General features: G+C 44.8%; 1 protein-coding gene across 5 annotated transcripts in view; it reads left to right on the forward strand.

Annotated features, from left to right (window-relative positions):
* MCF2L2 (MCF.2 cell line derived transforming sequence-like 2) overlaps positions 1-27,774 on the forward strand; it is a 493,994-nt gene that overhangs the window by 430,985 nt on the left and 35,235 nt on the right. For all 5 annotated transcript variants that reach the window (XM_077487886.1, XM_077487887.1, XM_077487884.1 and 2 more), the window contains 4 exons: positions 2,027-2,098; positions 11,385-11,500; positions 11,648-11,760; positions 22,253-22,353. In XM_077487886.1, the coding sequence (XP_077344012.1) occupies positions 2,027-2,098; positions 11,385-11,500; positions 11,648-11,760; positions 22,253-22,353 (402 nt within the window). The remainder of the gene's footprint in view (positions 1-2,026; positions 2,099-11,384; positions 11,501-11,647; positions 11,761-22,252; positions 22,354-27,774) is intronic.

The raw sequence follows: 27,774 nt of genomic DNA on the forward strand, positions 1-27,774 counted from the left end.
CCTTGTTTTGCACCTTTGTTGCTATGACGGTTGTCTGACAGAATTTCCCCCACTTCCTGTTGTGTCTCTACTAGGCAGGGAGAGGAGGAAAATCAAACTAATGTGCCAATGATGACTAAATAAATAGATTTGAACTCAAGACTCAATTACCCAAAATGAACAAAAAAAGTTTTGATTTCACATATACAGTATCTCATAAAAGTGAGTACATTCCTCACATTTTTGTAAATATTTTATTATATCTTTTTATGTGACAACACTGAAGAAATTACACTTTGCTACAGTGTAAAGTAGTGAGTGTACAGCTTGTATAACAGTGTAACTTTGCTGTCCCCTCAAAATAACTCAACACACAGCCATTAATGTCTAAACCGCAGGACAACAAAAGTGAGTACACCCCTAAGTAAAAATATCCAAAATGGGCCCAAAGTGTCAATATTTTGTGTGGCCACCATTATTTCCCAGCACTGCCTTAACCCTTGTGGGCATGGAATTCACCAGAGCTTCACAGGTTGCCACTGGAATCCTCTTTCACGCCTCCATGATGATATCACAGGGCTGGAGGATGTTAGAGACCTTGCGCTCCTCCACCTTCCATTTGAGGATGCTCAATAGGGTTTAGGTTTGGAGACATGCTTGGCCAGTCCATCATCTTTACCTTCAGCTTCTTTAGCAAGGCAGTGTTCGTCTTGGAGGTGTGTTTGGGGTTGTTATTATGTTGGAACACTGCCCTGCAGCCCAGTCTCTGAAGGGATGGGGTCATGCCCCGCTTCACTATAGTTGGCATTCATGGTCCCCTCAACGAACTGCAGCACTCATGTAGCCCCAGACCATGACACTCCCAACACCATGCTTCACTGTAGGCAAGACACACTTGTCTTTGCACTCCTCACCTGGTTGCCGCCACACACGCTTGACACCATCTGAACCAAATAAGTTTATTTTGGTCTCATCAGACCACAGCACATGGTTCCAGTAATCCATGTCCTTAGTCTGCTTGTCTTCAGCAAACGGTTTGTGGGCTTTCTTGTGCATCATCTTTAGAAGATCCTTCCTTCTGGGACAATAGCCATGCAGACCAATTTGATGCAGTGTGCGGTGTATGGTCTGAGCATTGACAGGCCAAGCATTGACAGGCATTGACAGACTGAGCATTCACAGGCTCCCACCCCCTCCACCTCTGCAGCAATGCTGGCAGCACTCATACGTCTATTTCCCAAAGACAACCTCTGGATAGGACGCTGAGCACATGCACTCAACTTCTTTGGGTGACCATGGTGAGGCCTGTTCTGAGTGGAACTTGTCCTCTTATAGTCATGGGCACGTGCTGCAGCTCAGATTCAGGGTCTTGGCAAAATTCTTATAGCCTAGGCCATCTTTATGTAGATCAACAATTCTTTTTTTAAGGTCCTCAGAGAGTTCTTTGCCATGAGGTGCCATATTGAACTTCCAGTGACCAGTATGAGAGAGTGACACCTGAGACATTGTAACACTAATGAGTGACATGACACCGGGGAGGGAAAATGGCTAATTGGGCCCAATTTGGACATATTCACTTAGGGGTGTACTCACTTTTGTTGCCAGCGGTTTAGACATTAAAGGCTGTGTGTTGAGTTATTTTGAGGGGACAGCAAATTTACACTGTTATACCAGCTGTACACTCACTACTTTACCTTGTAGCAAAGTGCAATTTCTTCAGTGTTGTCACATGAAAAGATAGAATAAAATATTTACAAAAATGTGAGGGGTGTACTCACTTTTGTGAGAGACTATATTTGAAAACACAGAGATGTCATTTCTGATGAAAGATTGTTTAGAAAAATTTGTGTTGTCATATTGAAATTGTACTCAGTGGGAGTATCTATCTTTTACATTTGTAATGTAGCACAGTGCATATTTTACTGTTGACATTTCAAGACAGCGATGAGCTATGTGGTTTACAGACAATTCACCTTTTCAATCCTTGATAATTACACAGTTCATAAGTTCAACAGCCTTGCACTTTTTCATGTTTGTCCACTATTAGGTCCTCTTGGTCCTGATGTGAAAGCAAAGAGACATGAAATAAAGAGCGACCCCACTCCCTTGGGTCTAGAAGGTATATATATATTGTAATGTACTTAATATGTTCTTGCATGATTGTCTTTGTATGTGGTTACTTATGTTATCTCTGTTATCTTTGCTCGTGGCTACATACTTTACAAATATTTTCATGGTTTGCTCAAACTGTATCCACTTCCCACTTCTGTATTTCAGTCTTCTTGATGGTTTCATTTCAACCCCTTCATGTCCAGGTTACTTTGTGAATTTTGTGATTGGCATCAGAAAGCTTTTGCTGTTAATTATTTCCATCACAGAGTGATCATGATATTAGCAGCTTGGTTGCAGGAAGTGTACATTGTATAAGAATGTGATCAGTTACATGGAAAATCAGGTGAAAATTTTGTATGAATGTGCTGATAATGTACACACTCACAAATGTATGTTTGAAATACAATTAGCTAAAAAAAAAAAAAAAAAAAAAAAAAAAGATTTTAGGTGTTTTAGGGCCCACATCAAAACGTAGGCTAGTAACTTTAAAGTAGACCTTGCAGTCTGCAGTTGTAGCAGGTAAACCCTATATAAGGGGTAGGCAACCCGCGGCACTCAAACCCTCTTTTACCGGCACTCGACTCCCTCCCCATCAGCAGAGCAGCGCAGGGAAGTGTCAGTGAGACACTAATGAATTCCAATTTTGGAATTCCCCACACCGCACCTGTACTAACAGGGAGGCACTGTGAACCCACACATTGGAAAAGATGGGAAACATTGTTTGGTTCTCTAGCTTTGCGGTAACTGTGATCGTCAGCTTTTGTGATGGGGAAGAGATTTAGTGCATTTCTGCTAGGGGGGCAGTCCCTGTTTCCAGGAGGAGGGCTGTCTTGGCCACTGCTAAAGCCAATCACAGTCCTGCTAGCCCCATCCACCACCTGTAGGAAAATTAGTCACTTGGTTGCCACTACCAATCTCAGAAAGAAGGGATCAGGTGACAATTTGTGGAATTACTGTTGAGCTTCTGGGAACTTTGTTGAAATTACTCCTGAAACTTTGCATCACTTACTACTGAACCCCGGCACTATGTGTCCCTTTAAGCCACAGCCAGAATAAACCACAATGAAGATCACACCCAACCACTTTTTCTCAGCTGCAGGGGCCCAACTTATGATCCTGCACACAGGCCCACTGCTTTCAGAAAATGCCCCTGACCTGAGCTCATCATTAAGCATCCATTTCATATTCTTGTATGTGACATCACATACAAGCACATGGGTTGGATGCGAGAGGTGGATCAGCAGGATGAATGTGCCAGGACAGGTAGCTGTGTCTCATCTCTGCTTCCTTTCACCACTCTGCATATCATAGATGAGAAGAGGGTACAGTGGTGGAGCAGATGAGCAGGGGGTACAGTGGTGGGGCAGATGTGCAGGGTAGTACAGTGGTGGGGCAGATGTGCAGGGAGGTACAGTGGAGGAAGTGATGAAAAGTGGGTTCAGCAATGGGACAGAAGAGCAGGGGGGGTACAGTGATGGGCCAGATGAGCAGGGGGGTACAGTGATGGACAAGATTAGCAGAGGGGTACAGTGATGAGCTACATTAGCAGGGGGATACAGTGCTGGGCCAGATGAGCAGTGAGGTTCAATGTTGGGGCAGAAAAGCAGGGGGGGTAGAGCAGTGGGGCAGATGTGAAAGGAGGTGTATTGGTGGGGCAGATGAGCAGGAGATTACAATGGTGGAACAGGAGAGCAGGGGAAACAGAGGTGGGACAGATGTGCAGTAGGTACAGTCGTGGGGCAGATGTGAAAGCAGGTTACAGTGGTGCCGCAGATGGGTTCAGAGTTAGGACAGATGAGAAGGTAATTCAGTAGTGATACAGAAGAGCATGGGGATACGGTGGTGGAGCATATGTGCAGGGAGGTACATTGGTGGGGCTGATGAGAAAAGGGTACATTGATTGGGCAGATGAACAGTGGGGGTTCCAGTGGTGGGACAGAAGAGCAAGGGTATACAGTGGTGGGGCAGATGTGCAGGAGGTACAGTGGGGGGAGGGATTAGAAGGGGGTTCAGTGGTGGGGCAGAAAAGCAGGGGGTACAGTGTTGGGACAGATGAGTGGGGGGTTCAGTATTGGGCCAGATGAGAAGGGGGTTACAGTGGTGGGAAAAATAAGCAAGGGGGGTTCAGTGTTGGGGCAGAGAAGAAAGGAGATACATTGGTGGGACAGATGTGCAGGAGGTACAGTCGTGGGGCAAGTGAGAAAGGGCGTTACAGTGGTGGGGCAGAAGAGCAGGGTGGTACAGTAGTGGGGCAGATGAGCAGGGGGGTACAGTGGTGGAACAGATGTGCAGTGGGTTACTGTGGTGGGGCAGATTTGCAGGGAGTTACAGCAGTGAAACAGATTTGCAGGGGGGACAGTAATCTGATGTGTGAAGGTGCAGGTATTAGGGCTGATGTGAGTGCAGGATGTTAATTTCTTACTACTAAAGTAGTTTACAGCATTTACTTTATAAAAAGTTATTTTCGTGATTGAGAGTGTGAAGTTTACATTTTTACAAAATCTGCATGCTCAATTTCTCTGAAACATTTTTCATCACAATGTGCTCAAAAGGTTGCCTACCCCTGCCATATATTGTAGCCCCACCCCTCAATCCAAAATCGTAAGGCATAATTGAAGAGAACTACCAAAAAAAATAAAAAAATACTTAAGACCATGTCTTTAAGCCTAGTTGCCTAGATGAGGGTGACATTGCTCAGTGTGCTTGCAGAATTCTTGGAAAGCTGAGGATCTCATATTTTGTGAGAAGTTATTCTTGCACAGTGCTGGAGTGAATTGTCACAAAACTGACTTTCTAGATCCTTCATTGAGGGACAAAGGATTTAAGAAATTCCTAAACAGTTTGGTATACTGCTACCTACAGGAGGCTGGAACACTGGCAAACAGAAATTGTTAAGCCTGCCGTCATATAACCCCGCATTTAAATATCATGCTTTTTTTTTTTTTTTTGCTAGTTAAATAGAACATTAGGACGTCTTTTCTTCAGCTCTGCTGAAAAAAGTCTAACTATATTTTGCTAGCCTTTTTATTCCTATTTTTTCACTCCAGATACCAGTTACACAGTAGATATTATTTTGTTCTGGGACTTCGAAAATGCTGCATGAGCTACATTCTACAGAGCAGTTATATGGATCAGTGTATTCCTTAGCAACAGCTTTGGAGCAGGGGCGGATCCAGAGTCTAGTCTCGGGAGGGGCACTGCCAGAAAATACGTTTTTTTTTTGCGGGCAATTTATCGGGGACATGGCTGGTGCTAGCGTTTCAATCATGACGGCACCATGGTTAATATGGTGTCAGGATGTTGGAAGCGCATTATTTTTATTATTACATTGTTATATAGAATGTTATATAAAATGAAATGGTTCAACTCACCATAATGCAGAATCAGTGAGAGCCCAGAGTGTGTCACCTGCCACCAGTTGCAGATCGTCACTTGCCATGCCACACGTTGCGGACTGTCACTTGCCACGCCACCTGCCACCAGATGCGGATTGTCACTTGCCACGTCACCTGCCACACGTTGCAGATTGTCACTTGCCACCAGATACGGATTTCCATGTCACCTGCCACACATTGCGGACTGTCACTTGCCACGTTACCTGTCACACGTTGCAGATTGTCACTTGGCACGTCACCTGCCACACGTTGCAGATTGTCACTTGCCACACCATCTGCCACCAGATACAGATTTCCACGTCACCTGCCACATGTTGCGGACTGTCACTTGCCACGTCACCTGCCACATGTTGCAGATTGTCACTTGCCATGTCACCTGCCACACTTTGCAGATTGTCACTTGCCACGTCATCTGCCACCAGATACGGATTGCCACTTGCCATGTCACCTGCCACACATTGCAGACTGCCACATCATCTGCCACATGTTGCAGATTGTCACTTTCCACGTCATCTGCCACCAGATATGGATTTCCACATCACCTGCCACACATTGCGGACTGTCACTTGCCACGTTACCTGCCACATGTTGCAGATTGCCACGTCACCTGCTACACGTTGCGGATTGTCACTTGCCACGTCACCTGCCACCAGATACAGATTGCCACTTGCCATGTCACCTGTCATTTGTTGCCAATTGTCACTTGCCACGTCACTTCCCTGCTGTCGGGGCGGAGGGAGTGATTGTGATGAGTATGGACAAGATGGAGGGATGAGGTGATGCAGGTAGGAGGGGCCAGCACACTCAACAAACTCAGGGGCGGACGCATAAAGGGAAGATTGCTGGCGCTCTGCCTCTGTCACACAGTGCCCCTATAGTGTCATATTTTGCTCCCCATCACAGAATGCTCCGGAAGTGATGTTGCAGCCAGAAATTTAGCACTGCGCATGCACGATGCGTTCCAAACACTTGCGCCATGCGTTTCAAATGATTTGCAACAATGCAGACCAGTGAAACAGTCAGATAATGTCAGAGAAGTGAGGGGAGGTAATCCCCTCCCTGAGCCACAGTTACCTGCTCTCTCTTCGCCGCTCTGTCTAAAGTTAATGTCACGATTACCTCCCCTCACTTCCGTGACATTATCTGACGGTTTCACTGACCTACATTGTCGGAAACCCTCTGAAACGCATGTGCAAGCATTTGGAACGCATCGCGCATGCGCAGTGCTAAATTTCTGGCCGCAACGTCACTTCGGGAGCATTCTATGATGGGGAGCAAAATATGACACTACACCGCTCCTCCAGGCAGCTCCTGTCACGTGACGTCGGCTCTGAGTCTGAGACTCCGAGTCTGACGTGAGTCACGTGACTGTCTCAATGACATCACTCGTTGCTAGACGCCAGGCGGGCAGGCGCTAGCAACGAGTGCAGGGTTGCCAAGCCAACGGCTCAGCTCCACCCACCTCCTAGCTCCTCCTGGTCCAGTCCCGCTGTGTAATACACCAGAGTCTCTCTCTCTCTCTGCGCCGCTGATCGCTGATGAGACAGAGAGAGAGACTTGGGCATAGCAGCGCTGCAGCCTGCAAGTCAGTCGGTGACAGTGTGATATTTTCGGGGGGGGCAATTGTCCTGTTGCCCCCCCCCCTGGATCCGCCCCTGCTTTGGAGGCCATACCTGGACCGGGTGGACTTAAAGGATAACTAAAGGCAACATTTTTTTTAGTTTTGGATAGACTGGAGAGGGATTAGAACACTTATCAGCTTTTATTGCTGGCTGCACCCCATTAGGAAGATTCCCCCTCTCTATTTGTCCTGTTTACTATTACAATTGAAAGTGAAAGTAAAAGAAAATCCCACATTTTGGGATGTCCCCAGAAAAGTAAAAGTGAGAAAATGTTCTAATGGGAACACTAATTCTGGTGACCTAGGGGTTCCCAAGGATTTCCCTTTAATTGCAGGGATTTCTTCTCACTTCCTGTTTGGTCATGGGAAATCTCAGCAATAGAACACAGATGGTGAAAAAAAAACTGACAAGGGTTATAACCCTCCCATACTCTATCCAAAATGAAAAAAAAAAGTTTTGCCTATAATTCTACTTTAAGATTGCAGGGCCTGTTTGTATTTGTCTTGTTTGCTGCAGAATACTATCCAGGTACAGAGCCGTGGCAAACATAATTTTTCCCAGTACAATTTCCACTTAACCAGCAAAAAAACAAGTCAGACTGTCTAACAATTTGCATTAAAAACAGAGGGCCCTCTGTGAAGTGTGGTTGCTAACTCTAATCTTTGAAAGTCTCCATGTTGCAGCATACATAGCAATGGGTAAATTGAGGCCAGGTATGCCTGGAGACAAATCAGTCCTCCTTTAGGCTGGGTTCACCCTGCCGTACGGAGCGGCTCACAGCAGGGGTTCTGGTGCGTCCCTGTTCACTGTTTCAAGTATGATTTTGGTCCGAATTTCTGGCTGAATTCAGACCTAAAATGGACCAGAAGATGCACAGGACTCCTGTGAAATTTGCTTCAGAGCCGCTCCAGAGATGTGTGAACTGGCTCCATTGAGAGCCATCCCACCCCCCTCTGGCATTGGCCAAACCAGCAACAGCTAAGAAGGAGATGGCTGCTTCATAACAGCAGCTTATCTCAGCTCTGAGCACTTTTCACAGACAAGCAACGGTAGGAAGAATCAAAGGGGGAATGTCAGCCTCTGCATTCCTCTTGCCATTGCTTGTCTGTGTAAAGTGCTCAGAGCCTAGGTAAGCTGCCATTATGAAGTGGCTGTCTCCTTCTTAGCTGTTGCTGAATTGGCCGTGAGATGAAAGTTGGTAAGGGTGGGTCTATACTAATACCCAGACTTAAAAAGCACTTAGCAACATGGGATATATGTGCTTTGTCTCATTGGAGACACAGCAGTAAAAAAATACATTTAATGATAGAGCTTCTGTAAGATTTTTTGTTTGTCCCAACCTCCTGTCAGTGGCAGTAAGATTCAACTGTTTAAGAATTCCTTAATTCCTTTGTCCCTCCACAAACTTCAAGTAAAAATTTTATGGAACTTGTAAAAAAAAAAAAAAAAATCTTTTAATGTAATTGTTTACGATTTCCCTCTATCTGTAATACTGATTTGTTGAGCTATAGGGAATGTATTGCACGTTCCATTGGATGCATTTTTATAACCTTCTGATTTCAGTTGTACCGTTTCCTTTCTACAGTGGAGTTATTTGTCCAGTGGGTAGGAGAATTCTTGCCTCCCTATTCCCTCCTCCTCTGCTGACTTTTTACGTTAACAATCAATTTTAGTAAATAATTAGTAATAAACATAACATTTATTTCATAACAAATTACAGAATAATATTGCACCCCTTTTATACAGTGCCTTGAAAAACTATTTATACCCCTTGAAATTTTACACATTTTGTCATGTTACAGCCAAAAAACGTAAATTTATTTTTTGGGATTTTATGTGATAGACCAATACAGAGTGGCACATAATTGTGAAGTGGAAGGAAAATGATAAATGATTTTCAAAATGTTTTACAAATAAATATGTGAAAAGTTGGCCTGCATTTGTATTAAGCCTTTACTCTGATACCCCCAACTAAAATCTAGTGGAACCAATTGCCTTCAGAAGTCACCTAATTAGTAAATAGATTCCACCTGTGTGTAATTTAATCTTAGCATAAATACAGCTGTTCTGTGAAGCCTTTAGTGAACAAACAATCACGAAAATCAAGGAACACACCAGACAGGCCAGGAATAAAGTTGTAGAGAAGTTTAATTAGTTAGGTTATAAAAAAAAAATATCCCAAGCTTTCAACATCTCACGGAGCACTGTTCGATCCATCATCTGAAAATAGAGTATGGCACAACTGCAAACCTACCAATATATGGCCGTCCACCTAAACTGACACCTAAACGGACAAGCCAGGCAAAGAGAGCATTAATCAGAGAAGCAGCCAAGAGACCCATGGAAACTCTGGAGAAGCTACAGAGATCCACAGCTCAGGTAGGAAAATCTGTCCACAGGACAACAATTAGTTGTGCACTCCACAAATCTGGCCTTTATGGAAGAGTGGCAAGAAGAAAGCCACTGTTGAAAGAAAGCTCATTTCCAGTTTGCGAGAAGCCATGGGGGAGACAAAACAAACATGTGGAAGAAAATGCTCTGGTCAGATGAGACCAAAATTTTACTTTTTGGCCTAAAAGCAAAATGCTACGTGTGCCAAAAAACTAACACTGCACATCACCCTGAACACACCATCCCCAACGTGACACATGGTGGTGGCAGTGTCATGTTGTGGGGATGCTTTTCTTCAGCAGGGACAGGGTAGCTGGTCAGAGTTGATGGGAAGATGGGTGGAGGCAAATACAGAGCAATCTTAGATGAAAACCTGTTATGCCCTGTACACACGGTAGGATTTTCCAACAACAAATGTTGGCTGTGAGCTTGTTGTTGGAAAGTCCGACCGTGTGTATGCTCCATAGAACATTTATTGTTGGAATTTCTGCCAACAAATGTTTGAGAGCAGGTTCTCAAACTTTCCGACAACAAAACTTGTTGTCGGAAATTCCGAGCATGTGTACATATTTTTTCAAAGGAGGGAACAGAAGGAAAATCTCATCAGTGTGCTGCTGCTCTTTCGTTGTCCACTCGGCAGGGTGGCGGTTTCTCAATGAAGCTGTGATGCTGCTACTGTGTAATTTGAGTTGTGAACTGTGGCTGGTAAGGGTGCTTGGATCACAAGGCTGCAAAAATTACACATGTTTTGTTAGGTAAAACAGTTCCCATATAAGCATTTTAGCTGTGTATTTACCGGTATGCCTGAAGATTGGCTTTTGAAGGCCCAACTGAAAATTTGGGTTGCAATATAGTGTCCAGAGTAATGCCTGGTACACACAATGAGATTATTGGATGAATGATTGCACATCTTTTTTTTTTTTTGCACACTAGTCACATTTAGAAAAAGCAGAGGTTAATAAAGTTCAGAAAATTCTTGTACCACAGAATAAAAGTTAGGAAGTGATGTAATGTATCGTGTTTTTGAATGGCAACTGTATGAAATAAACGAAAATAAACGAAAATCGTATGATCTGGTATCGTGCGAGATTAACTTTTGTGCTTGTCCCATCAGATAATCTTGCATGAATTTCCCTGATTGGCTCTTGAAAGCTGTGTACTAACAATTAGATTATTGTATGATTGCTTTGAAAGTGGTATTTTTTGTACGATTTTCTGATCGCGTGTACGAGCATTAAAGGGAAGTGGAAAAAAAAAAAAAAATAAAAAAAAATATATATATATATATATATACATACATACACACACACACACACACACACACACACACACACACAAGTTAAGCTGGGTATACACTATTAGAATTTCAAACTAAAATTTGTAGGAAAATTCTTAAGAAAATTTTTACGAAAAGTCTCAGAACATTTGAACCTCGTTTGAAAATAGTTAAAGGTTTTGTTTGCTTTCAACATTAAAAGTTATGGAATGAATGAACCTTACCAAATGAAAACCACATAGACTATTGGAAATTTGTAATAGCAAAATTTTCCATCCTGCTCCTTTTTTTTTTCTCACTGTTGAAAGCAAATCTTGATTTGACCAAACTGATTAAAAAAGAACAAATGTTCTTACAACAAAAAACATTGAACAAAATTTCCATTAGCGTATACCCAGTTTAAGACTGTGAATAGCTATTTCAACTAGCTAAAACAAATGTCCACATTTCCTCAGTCTATTCATTTATTTTACCAGATTTAAACGTTTCTATCAAGTCTAACAAGTCTTTTTAACATGACTGTAATCTTATCCAAAATCCCATTATGAGCAAAATCTATGCTATGGTTTTCACAGGTGTATCTTTTATATTTTCTTTATCTTCTTAAAGGTTGGCCAAGACATCTGAATTCCTTAGAAACATATGAAGATTTTTCTGCTATTCCATCCAGCAATGAAGAACTTTCAAACTCTTCTGATATTGAAGAAGAAACCACTAATTCAAAAGTAATAATTTTTTTTACTGTATTTTCAAAGCCAACATGTACTTTTTTTCTATTTAGAGAAATGATTTTTATGTTTTATTTTATTTTTTATACATTTTTTTGCATTACCCATCCAACAAATGTATTCTTGTTTATTTTACTGTTTCAGGGGTCAAAGCTTTTCTCAGTGGGAAGCAGTTTTGAAACATGTTCACCTAGCACGTTTTCCCTCAAAGAAGGGGATGTAGTATATTTCATACAGTGCGGAGAGAACGGACAGTGGTGAGTTATACAGTAATGTGCAGCAGTCAGTTGTTGTGGGGGTGGATTACTGTAAAACATGCACATGCTCAGTTTGGTGTGTATTGCTAGATAGTTTTTTTTTTCTTGGGAGAGTGCATGTGATCAGCACAGGGCCCATCAGCACTGCCCAGACAGAAGATCAGGCGGAAATAAACTCCTCCTACAAGCTTTAAACAGACACTGATACAAGTCACAAGACTGCTATATGCTGCTGATAAAAAAAAAAGGTACTTAGCAGTTTATATTTACTAACTTAATTGCATTTCTATGTTCTGTGCACTGTGGGAGACCAGATATATTGAATGCAGGCTCCCACAGGCCACATGTAGCCAGTGGCGCCCTCTGATGTGGCCTGCTACCCCCTGGTCTGGGATGGCAAGTCGGCAAGCCCAGATCAGGGGGTCCCAACCCACCATCCCTGAGCATCAGTGTGAAGAATGGAGCCGGTGCTAGAGGAACGCAGAGCCGATGCTGCCTGTGACAAGAGCTATACAGGAAGCTTCGGCTCTACTCTCTACTGCAGCCGCATGCTTCCTCTAGCACCAGCTCCTGTCACACTGATGCTCACGGTTGGTGGGCTGGGAACTAGTACTAGCCAGCAGTACCAGCCAGCTGTACCCACCATCAGTACCCACCAGCTGTACCAGCCAGCAGAACCTACCAGCAGTACCCGCCATTAGTACCAGTCAGCAATACCCACCAGCCATATCTGCCTGGGAGACAGCAGCAGCCAGCGATACCTGCAAGAATCCTGGGGAAGAAGAAGTAAAGATTGAGGTCAGTTGAGGTGCAGGTAAATCGCAGTGCATTAGTGTAAAAGCAGCCTTAGGCCCTTTTCACACGATCTGTCTGATCGGGTTCACCTGTCCATTTTTCCATAGGTGAACCCAATCGGACCTTCTATTCACCTCTATAGAGCGGCAGATGTAAACGGACTTGTGTCTAGGCGGATCGGATCAGAGGGCCCATAGAGTGTCTGTGTCTGCTCTGCATAAGCAGAGTGTACACGGACAAGCCATCTGTCCGCTCCGCTCATTGTGGCTCGCGGCCGGCTACCAAGTCGCTAAAGTGGCCCTCGCTCCTTAAAAGGTAGGGAACCCCTGCTTTAATTCGTGCTGTTATAATCCTTAACTACTTGCCGACCTGCACGCGGCAATGTACGTCGGCACAATGGCACAGCTGGGCAAATGGTGTACCTGTATGTCCCCTTTAAGATACGACTTAGTGGGCGCTTGCGCGCCTGCATTTCCCTATTCTGCCTAACAACATGACAGGGATCCACTGCTTCCTGTCATCGGGAGCAGTGATCTCTGTCATGTTGTAGTGAGCCCACCCCCCCATAGTTAGAATGACTCCCTAGGACACACTTAACCCCTTGATCGCCCCCTAGTGTTTAACCCCTTCCCTGCTAGTGTCATTTACACAGTAATCAGTGCATTTTTATAGCACTGATCGCTGTATAAATGTCACTGGTCCCAAAATTGTGTCAAAAGTGTCCGATGTGTCCGCCGCAATGTCGCAGTCATGATAAAAATTGCAAATCGCTGCCATTACTAATAGAAAAAAACGCTTATTGCGATTTTTTTTTTTTACCAAAAATATGTAGAAGAATACATATCGGCTTAAACTGAGAAAGATATATTTTTGGGGGGGTATTTATTATAGCAAAAAGTTAAAAATATTGCTTTTTTTTCAAAATTGTCACACTTTTTTTGTTTATAGCACAAAAAACAAAACAAAAAAAACGCAGATTTGATCAAATACCACCAAAAGAAAGCTCTATTTGTGGGGAAAAAAGGATGTAAATTTTGTTTGGGTGCATGTCGCGTGGCTGCGTAATTGTCAGTTAAAACGACGCAGTACTGTTTCGCAAAAAGTGCTCTGGTCAGGAAGGGGGTAAAATCTTCTGGGGCTGAAGTGGTTAAACCAACAGAACCAAAGTAAATAAAGTCTATCAAGCCAAAACTCGAATGCGATTCCCACATTTAAAAAACATAAATCCTTTTTAGTGCAGCATTGCAGGAAAATTTATTTAATTCTTCTACATGGACTATTCAAAAAATCTTAACGGGTCCATCTGCCTAAACTTATTGCGGGATGTATATAGATGAAGCCTTTTGGGTTTAGTCAGTTCCTGGTTTTGTCGGGTTTTTCCCCTTTTGTCTAGGAGACTCCAACAGTGGGGACTCCACTGTCTTCATTTCCTCAGAAAATCTATAAAATGAATCAATACACCAAACGATAGATTAATCCATCAATAGAGAAACAGCGCATAATACTACGTTTACAAGGAATGATTATTAAAGCGGGATTCTGCTGACCTATAATTTTCTTTCTTTGTGTCTCATCGCTATACGTTTAAAGTATTATGCTATCACTAACTTCTTGCAGCTTTTATATCCATTGCTTGCCGATTTCGTCCGTGAGGTAAACTTATTTAAATTCCTCCCGGCGGTTTCCATTTTTATTGTGGGCATATGAAGCCCACAATCACTGATTTCCTGGATGCGTTGAATGCTGTGCTCTCAGCATTCACCGCTCGATCCCGTGCATGCTCAGTGATATCAGTGAGCAGCGCCGTAGAATTTCGGGTTGCCATCACAACGGGCAGCGTCGCCGGAATCTCACGAGATTTCGGCAAGACGGCGTCCCCCACGGATTCTTGGGAAGAGTCTAACAAAGCTCCCAGGGGTCTTTGTGAAGCCGGGGAAAGGCGATAAACATGCCTACTCCCACGGGAGGAGAGCCCGGAAGACATTATAATAATTACTAATAAATTACTGCATAATAATTTTTTTTAATGGTCATTTCAGCATATATGGTCCAAAGTGATTTAAATAACATTAAGTTGCAATTTTGAGTACAAAACCGCTTTAAGTGCAAATAGCTGTTCAGATCAAAAGTATTAATCATATGTCGGATATTCAGGATCTCAGAGAAGGGCAATCATAAAAAACACATATAGTGTAATTCCGTCACATAATAAAAAAAAATTATTTAGTAAAAGACCATCAAACATTGCACTCACAAACATAAAATCTTTCAGAGCATTGGATCTTATATATACACAGCTTGTTGAATCAACCAGGTTGAAGGATAGTCCTACTGCCCTCAGCTGTAAGTTGTTCCCCGCTGATAGCTCCCGGTCTGGACGACTCTCCTTCCTCTCTCCTGTCAATACTGCTGTGCTAGTATCGTATGGTTCCAGGGTGGAGACCTGGACTTATTATGTGACGGAATTACACTATATGTGTTTTTTATGATTGCCCTTCTCTGAGATCCTGAATATCCGACATATGATGTTGATGGAGACCTGGACTAAGAGCTAACAAGAGTGTCCGATAAGGCTTGTGAAACCAGCTGAGTCTGGTAAGAGTAATGCCAAAGGGGGATTTCTCATTTTCACAGATCCTCCAGCGTGTTGTGTGTGTGGAGTGCACGCGTGGAGGTGTATTTCGGGCAGAGGTGCAATATATGTTATAAATCTAAAGAACTGTGTCAGATCCCTCCCTGATTGGATTTCTCATCAAGGGATAATAATTGAATATTGGAGATGGACTACATGTTTGGATACAGACTGTGAATTTATAGACTGAATGCACACTACGAGTTCGTGCATGATTAATACTTTTGATCTGAACAGCTATTTGCACTTAATAATCATTCCTTGTAAACGTAGTATTATGCGCGGTTTCTCTATTGATGGATTAATTTATCGTTTGGTGTATTGATTAATTTTATAGATTTTCTGTGATACTGAGTGGGTTTTATTTGATATAAAACCATATTTAAAGCAGCTGCTGAATAGGAGCCAAATAAATTCCACAGTCCCCAGAAGAAATAAACACACAAATTTGGGGTGTTAGCGCTTGTATTTGTGCATTTAACGGGGCGTCGGTTATTTGTCACAAAATTGGTGAATATCGTGTCTTCATTTCCTACTGTTCTTATCCACCTTGTTGCTTTGGGTGTCCCCATCCACCTTTGTATATGCCAGCTACTGATAGACAAGCTATCCTAGCTACTATATTACTGCATTCTTTATAATATAAAATGAATAAAACATTCAACGTGTAGCATGAGAAGACTTCATAATGATCAAAGCATGTGTGCAAACCCAGGAACTCAAATGCAGAGATCTTTCTAATAGAACCCCCAAAAGTAACCAAACACAGATCTCCCTAATAGAATCTGAAAAAATTAAAGCAAATTTGTTTCAAGAAAAATATAAAGGCAGCAATAACCTTCCTCTAAAAATGCTAAATTACTATTTTTAGGTTCAATATTTGAATTACTCAGAACAAATATGCGAACTAGGCATGTCGGCACAAAGTCATAAGTTGCGATCTACATACTTATTTACACTATTACATTACCATGACAACCAAGCAACTTGCATTTTTCAAAAGAGAAGTCAACAGTGTTTTTTTTAGTACATTTTATTTTTAACGAAAGAATTCAACTAAAGAAGTAAGCTTAAAGTGGATTTCCGCCTGCAAAAAAAATAAAAATAATCAGCAGCTAGAAATATTGCAGCTGCTGATTTTTAAAATAAGGATACTTACCTGTCCAGGGCGCCCGCGATGTTCTCACCCGAACCCGACCCGTCCATCGTTTTTGGGTGGAGGCACCGGCATCTTAAGTAAGAGAATCAGAAAGTGAAGCCTTGTAGCTTCACAACCTGTTACCCTATTGCGCATGGGCAGGTCGCGCTGCATGTTCCGACTGGTCCCTGCTGTCTTCTGGGACCTGTGTGTCTCCCAGAAGACAGTGGGGGAAATGAAAGATGAGCCAGATACTGCGGGGATCTTTTGTCGGAAGTGGGAGCAAATACCTGGATTAGACAGGTATCTGCTCCCCTCTCCTCCCTGAAAGGTGCCAAATGTGACACCGGAGGTTGGGAGGAACAGGATCAGTGGAAGTTCCATTTCTGGGTGGAACTCCGCGTTAAGTACAAAAATACTTTATTAGGAAGACACACATGTGCAGTCATCTAACCTTAAGCATGCATTGTTTGACTGCTCTACACAGTCAAAAGACAAATACAGCTGCAGTGTGCTAATATATTTATGAGTGCACTACATCCTGCTGATCCCCAATGTACATGCAGCAACAACACAGTGGGACTTCCATAAAAAGAAGACAATGGAAACTGCATATGTTGCCCTTAGTAACTAGTCAGATGTCACATGATCATCTAGGGCAGATAATACATTGAAAGTTGTCTGGTTAGTTGCTATTTGCAACATCTCCACTTTTTTTCTCTCTCTGAAAATATGGCTACAAGGTTGTAAAAAATGTTACCTGTTACAGAAGTTTTTGTACTCAAATTTATAAATAGATTTTATGTGATTATTCTTTTCACAGATATCATTTTTAAGACACCCTGATAAGGTCCAAAATAAAGCATATTATTCTTATCACAAAATGTCACATTTTTCATCACAAATCAAAAAAACAAGGAGGTGTAGCAGCAGGGGGATCACTCCCGGATGACCAAGTGCCTGTAGAGCTGTTTTATGATGTCATGTAGATACTTTCTGTTTCTTTGACAATATATGCACATCTTTGGTTTACAAATAAACATATAATTTATGACAAAGGATTCCCAGAGTACTATGGGTCAGCTAAAGAGGTGACACTGCAGTAGCTGCCTGCTTCGCGGCTTGCTTTGTCTGTATTTTACTTTGAAACCTCAAATACATCCATGCAATAAAAGATGAGTAAAGGATCATGCACACTGTGCTTAAAAAAATTACTTTTTTTGCGTTTAGCGTGTTCTTTTTAGCCTGTAAAAGCACCTCTATGTTAGCCTATGTGTCCATTCACAGGCTTTAGAAGAGGAGCGTATACAGACTGAAAAAAAATCTATCACCAGAGTGTGGGGAGGAGAGACGAGCAGAAAAAACATTAGACACACCTAAACATATCTATCGTTTGGGCTTTATTGCATTCCAAAGGTCAGAATAAATTAATATTTTGGCTAAAGACATCCATTAACGCTTAAACTCTTGATGCACTTAGATGCGTGTCCAATACACAGCTGTAGGCGCACTTTTTAAGCTGCTTTTTCCTGCCAGTAGTAAAAGGTTTTTAGAAGAGAGAATAAAAACACCTTGTGTGCATGAGGCCTGATTCTTCTGTGTGCTAAATCAGCTTGAGCTATCATGCTCTGTAAGCAGCAGGCTTTTTTAAACAAAATAATATAGAGACCTGGTTAAGGTGAAAAACCTTCTGTGCTGCAGCTCCCCCCCCCCCCCCTCTTTCTTACCTGAGCCCGATCCAATCCAGCAATGTGCATGTGTGCAGCAGTGGAAGCCATTGGCTCCCACTATTGTCAATCAAGCAAAAACGGTGCCTCCATGGAAAGCAGCTTTCCATAGGAGCACCTGCTGAAGAGGAGGGGCCTGGAGTGTCAGCGGGGGACCCCAGAAGAAGGGGACCAGGGCTGCTCTGTGCATAAGCACTGCACACAGCAGGTAAGCATAGGGCCGCGTACACACGGGCGGACTGTTCGCCCAACTTTGTCCGCTGAACAGTGTTTGGGCGGACAGTCCGCTCGTGTGTGGGCTTTCAGCGGACAGTTTCAGCGGACAGTTTGACGGACAAAGTCTTTCGGAAATTCCGAAAAACTGTCCGCTGAAACTTTGTTTGAGCGAACAGTCCGCCCGTGTGTAGGCTACTTTCGAAATGAGCAAACTGTTCCCGCTCGGAGGGAAGTCTGCTCATTTCGTGTGCAGGTAGGCGGGGCCCGCGACGGAGACGTCGCGGGCTCCGCCGCCTGGAATGGACTTAAAGGGGAACCCCAACGCCGAAAAAAATCGGCGTGGGGGTCCCCCCAAAGTCCACAACAGACCCTTGTCCGAGCACGCTACCCGGCCGGCCAGGAAAGGGGGGCGAGCGAGTGCGCCCCCCCTCCTGAGCCGTACCAGGCCGCGTGCCCTCAACATGGGGGGTGCCTTGGGGAAGGGGGGGCCGCGCGGCCCCCCCACCCCAAAGCACCTTGTCCCCATGTTGATGAGGACAAGGGCCTCTTCCCGACAACCCTGGCCATTGGTTGTCGGGGTCTGCGGGCGGGGGGCTTATCGGAATCCGGGAGCCCCCTTTAAGAAGGGGGCCCCCGGATACCGGCCCCCCACCCTATGTGAATGAGTATGGGGTACAATGTACCCCTACCCATTCACCTGTAAAATAAAAGTACCCAAAAAAAAAACACAACACACGAGAAAAAATATTTTATTGCACAGCTCCGGGGGTCTTCCGTCTTCGGGGGTCTTCTCGCCGGACTCCTCCGCTATCTTCTTGTAGCTCTTTTACTAGCGGAGGAGTCCGGCTTTCTTCCTCCCCGCCGCCGGCCTCTTCTCCCGACTTCGGGGGTCTTGTCCCCCTCTTCGGTTCTTCTGCCGGGCCACCGCGCCTTCTTGTAGCTCTTTTACAGGCGGTGGCCCGGTCTTCTGTCGCCGCCGCCTTCCGTTCTTCTGCCGGGCCACCGCGCCTTCTTATAGCTCTTTTGCAGGCGGTGGCCCGGTCTTCTGTCGCCGTCGCCGCCTTCCGTTCTTCTTCTTCTTCTTGTTCTTCTTCTTCTCCAGGAGATGTTGACACGACGCTCTCTCCGGCCGGAATGCCAGAGCCGCCCTGCACTGCCACTTATATAGTGACAATGGGGCGGTGTCACATGGTATATGTCACATGGGTTGGTCACATGGGTTGATGTCACATGGGGACTATGACATCGTAAGGGGCGGGGTCACCATGTGACATCAACCCATGTGACCAACCCATGTGACATATACCATGTGACACCGCCCCATTGTCACTATATAAGTGGCAGCGCAGGGCGGCTCTGGCATTCCGGCCGGAGAGAGCGTCGTGTCAACATCTCCTGGAGAAGAAGAAGAACAAGAAGAAGAAGAAGAAGAAGAACGGAAGGCGGCGACGGCGACGGCGACAGCGGCGACAGAAGACTGGGCCACCGCCTGCAAAAGAGCTATAAGAAGGCGCGGTGGCCCGGCAGAAGAACGGAAGGCGGCGGCGACAGAAGATCGGGCCACCGCCTGTAAAAGAGCTACAACAAGGCGCGGTGGCCCGGCAGAAGAACCGAAGAGGGGGACAAGACCCCCGAAGTCGGGAGAAGAGGCCGGCGGCGGGGAGGAAGAAAGCCGGACTCCTCCGCTAGTAAAAGAGCTACAAGAAGATAGCGGAGGAGTCCGGCGAGAAGACCCCCGAAGACGGAAGACCCCCGGAGCTGTGCAATAAAATATTTTTTCTCGTGTGTTGTGTTTTTTTTTTGGGTACTTTTATTTTACAGGTGAATGGGTAGGGGTACATTGTACCCCATACTCATTCACATAGGGTGGGGGGCCGGTATCCGGGGGCCCCCTTCTTAAAGGGGGCTCCCGGATTCCGATAAGCCCCCCGCCCGCAGACTCCGACAACCAATGGCCAGGGTTGTCGAGAAGAGGCCCTTGTCCTCATCAACATGGGGACAAGGTGCTTTGGGGTGGGGGGGCCGCGCGGCCCCCCCTTCCCCAAGGCACCCCCCATGTTGAGGGCACGCGGCCTGGTACGGCTCAGGAGGGGGGGCGCGCTCGCTCGCCCCCCTTTCCTGGCCGGCCGGGTGGCGTGCTCGGACAAGGGTCTGTTGTGGACTTTGGGGGGACCCCCACGCCGATTTTTTTCGGCGTTGGGGTTCCCCTTTAAGTCCATTCCAGGCGGCGGAGCCCGCGACGTCTCCGTCGCGGGCCCCGCCTACCTGCACACGCGCTCGAAATGGGCGGACTTGCCTCCGCCTTACGTGGGCGAGTCCGTTCATTTCAAAAGTTGAGCGAACTGTTTGGCAAACAGTTCGCTGAAACAGTCCGCTCGTGTGTGGGCAAGTCCGCTCATGCAAATTTTGAGCGGACTGTTTGCCGAAACTGTTTGACGAACAAGGTTGGGCGAACAGTCCGCGCGTGTGTACGCGGCCTAACATGTTTATTATTTTAATAATAATAAAAAACAATGGTCTTGAACCACTTTAACCACTTGCTTACTGGGCACTTAAACCCCCCTCAGTCCCAGACCAATTTTCAGCTTTCAGCGCTGATGCACTTTGAGTGACAATTGCGCGGGCATACAACACTGTACCCAAATGAAATTTCTATCATTTTTTTCCCACAAATAGAGCTTTCTTTTGGTGGTATTTAGTTACAGCTCGGAGTTTTATTTTTTGCTAAACAAACAAAAAAAGATGCAAAAAAAAAAAAAAAAAAAATCATGTTTTAATAGTTTGTTATAAAATTTTGCAAACGGGTCATTTTTCTCCTTCATTGAAGTGCGCTGATTAGGCGGCACTGATGGCTGCATTGGTGGGCACTGATGGGCTGCATTGGTGGGCACTGATGGGCTGCATTGGTGGGCACTGATGGGCTGCACTGGTGGGCACTGATAGGCATAGTTAAGGCGGCACTAATAGGCACAGATAAGGCGGCACCGATGGGCACAGATAAGGCGGCACTGATGGGCAAAGATGGGCACAGATAAGATGGCACGGATGGGTGGCACGGATAAGTGGCACGGATGGGTGGCACGGATGGGCACTGATAGGTACCACAGATAGATGGGACTGATGGGCACTGATAGGTGGCACTGATAGGTGGCTCTGATAGGTGGCACTGCTGGGCACTGATGGGCGGCACTGCTGGGCACTGATGGGCGGCACTGCTGGGCACTGATGGGCGGCACTGGGGTGCAGCACCTTTGAGGCAGATTGGGTGGCACTGTGGGTGGCACTGTGGGGTGGCACTGTGGGTGGCACTGTGGGTGGCACTGTGGGTGGCACTGTGGGTGGCACTGTGGGCACTATGGGCACTGACAGGGGGCACTGACGGGGGGCACTTACTTTCTCTTTTATTTTACTTCAGGATGGCACTGCGGGAGGCAGGTGGGCACAGGCAACTGGCAGGTGGGACCTTGTATTGATGGCCGTGATCGGGACTGATGTCCCGATCACGGCCGCCGGTGATCGGCTTTTTTTTTCTCTCCTCGCGCTGTCAGCGCGAGGAGGAATAATAGCCGATTACCGGCTCCGTTCTATCACATGATCAGCTGTCATTGGCTGACAGCTGATCACGTGATAAGGGGTCGGGATCGACCCCTTACACGGATCGGTGATCAGGCGAGTCTCACGGACTCGCCGATCACAGAGCGCGCCGCGCGCGCCCCTCAGGGGGCGCGCAGGCCGCTCGTAACCAGGACGACGTCAATAGACGTAGTCCTGGAAATCTAGGTCCGCGCTAATGCCGTCATTTGGCAATAGCGCGGATCTGTAGTGGTTAAGGAAAAAATATGAGTATATTTAAATATATAAACCACTATACATTCCTTAAGAAGGTGACGCAAGACATCAGTAGAGAACGTGTTTTTTTTGTCATAATTTACAGTGACTGTTTACTGACGGGCCTACAGAAAGTTTTTATTTTATTGTTTTTAGGTTAGTGAAGGATCCTATATCAAAAAGAAAAGCCTGGGTGCCGTGTAATATTTTGACACCAGCAGCATCTACTAATGTGTGCCAGAAGGACAAGATCACAGGTAATTATGTACATATCAAAGACTCAATTGTTCTGGATTGTATGATTTCTGGACAGGAACAGCATGCACTTAATAACACAGCTAATGAAATAAAGACCTTGTATGGTGTGGGATAACTGTGGAAATCACATGCATAGATACAATCTGCTACAATAATGCATTTTTCCTAAACAATTGTCACATTTGTATATTCACATCTTAATAGCATATGTACCTTTGGTCATAGCTGACACCCCTAGGGCCTCACATTTTGTGGAACAATATTAGGTCTGATCGCTTCCCTCTTCCCCTGAGATCAGTTAAAGTGGTTGTAAACCCTTCAATATACCCACTGCAGTGGCTAACTTCTGGTGATACACAGAGATGAAAAATATTCTCTTGCATACGTTGTACCTGTTCATCTGCAGCCCATTCTTCTCTACAGTCTTCTCAAACACACAGATCAAAGGCTTTTTCCCATCTCCAGAGGGCAATGGGGGTGGGAATTTGATGCCACACATTCATAGTATAGAGCACAAAGCTGAGTGTAATCTGAGACCTGAGTGGAGGGAGTGGACACAATCCTTTCTACACAGTCCCATAGGAAAACATGCTGAGGCTGTTAATCACCTTCTGTGTGCTGGGGGGGGGGGGGCATTTCCTTAAAGAGGAACTGCAGTCTGCTCACATAATTTGTAATAAAAACATCCTCAAGACCCATCTCTCAGCCGAGTTAAGTCACCAACTCCGCATGCTCCTCAGAAACTTGTGACAATAATACAATTACTCTCGGAGACCCCTATCCTTGGCCACCAGGTCCTCGGCTAACTTTTTCAGCCAGTTGGCCACACTCGGCGGCTGTGTCTGCTTCCAGCACAGCGGGATGTGGCGACAAACTTTTACCCTTAAAAATCTCCATGTTTAAAAAATTCTACAGGGTGCATATTTTCAGTTACAGAGGAGTTCTGTGATCAGAATTATTTCTCTCGCTCTAACGTTTGCGGTGATACCTCACATGTGTGCTTTGAACAGCTTTTTCATATGCGTGCACTGCTCAAGTATGCCTTTGCTTCTGCACGCGAGCTCGGCGGGATGGAGCACGTTAAAAAAAATATATTTTTTTCTTATTTATTTTACTTTTTTTTTTTAATTGTGTCTCTTTTATTCCTTCAACATAAACATCCTTGCAATAGAAATAAAGCATGATAGGACCTCTTAAATATGAGCTCTGGGGTCAAAAAGACCTCAGATCTCATATTTACACTAAATTGCTAAAAAAAAAAAAAAAAAAAAAAATAATGTCGTCCCCCTAACGCTCTGGTGACTATTCAGACTAGAAACACTAAGCCATAGAGGTGTGGCTTGCTGAGTGCTTCAAACTCATATGTTTGTGAGCAGTACCTATCATACATTTATTAAAATTTGTTGGATATTGCACTAGGTCTGTGCACCCGCTCTTGTTTGTTTGTTGTTTCAAAGTAAGTACAGTGCCTTGAAAAAGTATTCATACCCCTTGAAATTTTCCAAATTTTGTCATGTTACAACCAAAATCGTAAATTGTATTTTATGTGGATTTTATGTGATAAACAAACACAAAGTGACACATAATTGTGAAGTGGAACGAAAATGATAAATGGTTTTCAAGATTTTTTACAAATAAATATCTGAAAAGTGTGGATGTTAGTGAGCTTGCGCTCCTCCACCTTCCGTTTGAAGATGCCACACATATGCTCAATAGGGTTTAGGTCTGGAGACATGCTTGGCTAGTCCATCACCTTTTCCCTCAGCTTCTTTAGCAAGGCAGTGGTCGTCTTGGAGGTGTGTTTGGGGTCGTTATCTTGTTGGAATATTGCCCTGTGGCCCGGTCTCTGAAGGGAGGGGTTCATGCTCTGCTTCAGTATGTCACAGTACATGTTGGCATTCATGGTTCCCTCAATGAACTGTAGCTCCCCAGTGCCCGCAGCACTCATGCAGCCCCAGACCATGACACTCCCACCACCATGCTGGACTGTAGGCAAGACACAAGAGGGCAGTAGCCAATAGCTTTCCTCTCGTAATTTATTCTGAGCATGCGTGGCACTTTCTCCGTTGGAATTGTCTACACATGATCAGAATTTAAACGATCGGATTTTGTTGTCGGAAAAATTAGATGGAAAAAGTCTGATGGAGCCCACACATGATAGGATTTTGCGGCAACAAGATCCGATCGCACATTTTCCATCAGAAAGTCTGACTGTGTGTACAGGGCATAACAGGTTTTCTTCTAAGTTTACCCTGTATTTGGCTCCATCCATCTTCCCATCAACTCTGACCAGCTTCCATGTCCCTGCTGAATAAATATATCCCCACAAGATAATACTGCTACCACTGGTGGGGATGTAGTGTTCAGGGTGTTAGTTTTCCGCCACACATAACGTTTTGTTTTTAGGCCAAAAAGTTAAATTTTGCTTTCATCTACCAAAGCACCTTCTTCCACATGTTTGCTGTGCTGCAAACTGCAGGACTTCTTATGGCTTTCTTTTAACAATGGCTTTCTTCTTGTCACTCTTCAATAAAGACCAGATTTGTGGAGTGCAAGACTAATAGTTGTCCTGTGGACAGATTCTCCCCCCCTGGTCTGTGGATCTCTGCAGCTCCTCCAGGGTTACCATGGGCCTCTTGACTGTTTCTCTGATTAATGCTCTCCTTGCCCGGCCTGTCAGTTTAGGTGGACGGCCATGACTTGTTAGGTTTTCACTTGTGCCATACTCTTTCCATTTTCAGATGATGGATTGAACGATGCTCTGTGAAATGTTTAAAGCTTGGGATATTTGTTTATAACCTAACGCTGTCTTAAACTTCTCCACAACTTTATTCCTGACCTGTCTGGTGTGGACCTTGGCCTTCATGATGCCGTTTGTTCTCTAACAAACCTATGAGGACTTCACTACAAATACAGCTGTATTTATATTGAGATTAAATTACACACAGGTGGACTCTATTTACCAATTAGATGGCTTCTGAAGACAATTGGTTCCACTAGATTTTAATTAGGGGAATCAGAGTAAAGGAGGCTGAATACAAATGCATGCTACACTTTCAGATATTTATTTGTAAGAGATTCTAAAAAACATTTATAATTTTCCTTCCACGTCACAATTATGTGCTACTATTTGTTGGCCTATCACATAAAATCCCAATAAAATACATTTACGTTTTTGGTTGTAACATGACAATGAATACTTTTTTCTAGGCAGTGTAAAGACTGTTCTAAATTTTCTGGTTCAGGTTTGCTCTTGCATTGAAGTCCACTGAGCTGTAGTTCACCCATTACTAGTCTTAAGAGGGGTTTTACCCTAAAGAGTAAATTTTAGCCAGGGAGTCCTTTGTTGTACTTTGCACTAAGATTGGAGTATCCCAAGGCTACCCCTCACCCTAACCCAGTTCAGCCAGCATTAAAACTACAAAAAAGACATGCACTGCATGACTGTTTATTGGGTTGTAAAACTATGAAGCTGCTGTGTGCCTGGCTGCCGTTTGCCTTGCCAGTCTGGGGTCTGTCCTCCTCTCCCCCCTCCCTGCCTGTCTGTGCCCCGCCCCCTCCCCTCCTTTTTCTATCATAACTACAATAAAAACATCCCATCTCCTCTGTAACATAACATTATGTGCCAATCTGTACCTTATATCTGAGCTCACGTGACTCTTCACCTCTCTCTCCACTCTCCTCCCCAGCTGATGTCAGTGGGAGTTCTCAGCCCCTCCTGCTATAGTTGAGGAGTCACGTGAGTGCTGGATGGCTCTCTGATATAAAGGTAGAAATCGGCATCTTTTTTTTATATAACACAGACCCTGGGGCACATAATTTTATGTTACAGAGGGGATGGGGTGTTTTTACTGTAGTGGCTTAACAACCACTTTAAGGCTTGATTCACATTTATGAATTATTAATAGGTCACTAGGTACTTTTATTTGTTGTCTGAACTTGCTCTTCAGGCTTGGTTGACATTTGCAGGATAGCATTAATAGGTCACTAAGTACTTTCATTTGTTGCCTGGATTTGCTCTTAAGGCTTGGTTGACATTCCTGCGCGTTGCAGCGATCCCGGCAACCACACACAGTGAAAATGCTGTGCTCTGTGAAAATGTGCAGGGCTGCCATTCATTCTACATGTAAAATCACAGTGCATGTGCAGGTGTAGGAACTGCAGGGAAATCGCATGGTCAAAATGACCATGCGATTTCCCTGCGGGCCGCATTTATCAAAAGCTTCATGCACCTTTTTCTGTGGATAACGCAGGCACGGCAGCCTATTGAAATGAACGGGTCACACAAACGCGGCCTTCAAAAATGCACATATGTGAACCTAGGTTTAAAGTTAAACTCCAGACAGACAGGAATATTTAGAATTTATATTGACAAATTAGAGGGCTTTCACACTGCCGTGCTCATAACGTCGGCAGTAAAACGCCGCTATTTTTAGTGGCGTTTTACCGTTGGATTTGCAGCGCATTTCGCCCGCTAGCGGGGCACTTTTACCTCCCGCTAGCTGTTGAGAAAGGGTTAAAACCGCCCACAATACGCCGCAATTAGCGGCGTTTTGCCAGCGTTATTGCAGTGCTGCCCCATTGATTTCAATGTTGAGCAGCAGTGGAGGAGCGGGAAACACACCTCTCCTTCACCTCTCCAAATAATCTGCTGGCAGAACTTTTCCTGAAGTCCTGCCAGCGCACCGCTCCGGTGTGAAAGCCCTCGGGCTTTCACACTGGAGACAATGGTGCAGCAGTTTGAGGTGGATTGCAGGCGCTATTTCTAAAGCTATAGCGCCTGCAAAACGCCCTCGGTGTGAAAGGGGTCTTAAACACAGTCTACTTTTTTGTCAGTAATTTTCATCTTCTGCCTGTCATGACAGCTAAATCCCTAGGGCCCCTTTCACAGGTGCGCCTCCGTTTTGCAGAATCTTGCTTAGCGGGGGATCACTGCACTGATCCTAGCTGAGCAGGCGGATGACAAGTTCATCCCCGCTCACTATGCAGAGCGGACATGGACACAGTCCTGCTCTCTACTCCATGGGGAAATCAGGTGGAAATGGACCACCAGTCTGTTTTCATCTGATCCGCCATACGGATTCAAAATAGGACCACCATCCGTCTAGAATTTGCGGGCAGGATCGGATTGGATAGCATTGGATGGAGGGGACATGTGTCTGCTGACATCTGCCTCTCAATAGGGGAGACTGCAAGGTCCGGTCCGGTCTGCCTGGTGAACCTGACAGCCCGTGTGAAAGGGGCGTAAAGATGCCAGTAGCCTTATATACTGAATGCCTATAGGTTACCTCATTATGAGAACATGGCATTGGGTGTACTGCAGCCTCATTTATTCGCAGTGGAATACTGGAGAAAGGTTGCACATCACAGGCAGTATGACAAAAAGAGCTACATTCCTGTGGAGAGGCAGTGTGAGAAGC

The sequence above is a fragment of the Lithobates pipiens genome, unplaced genomic scaffold, assembly GCF_037356315.1.
Source record: "Lithobates pipiens isolate NorthernLeopardFrog02 unplaced genomic scaffold, aLitPip1_a1.2 Scaffold_18, whole genome shotgun sequence".
Classification (NCBI taxonomy): Eukaryota; Metazoa; Chordata; class Amphibia; order Anura; family Ranidae; genus Lithobates; species Lithobates pipiens.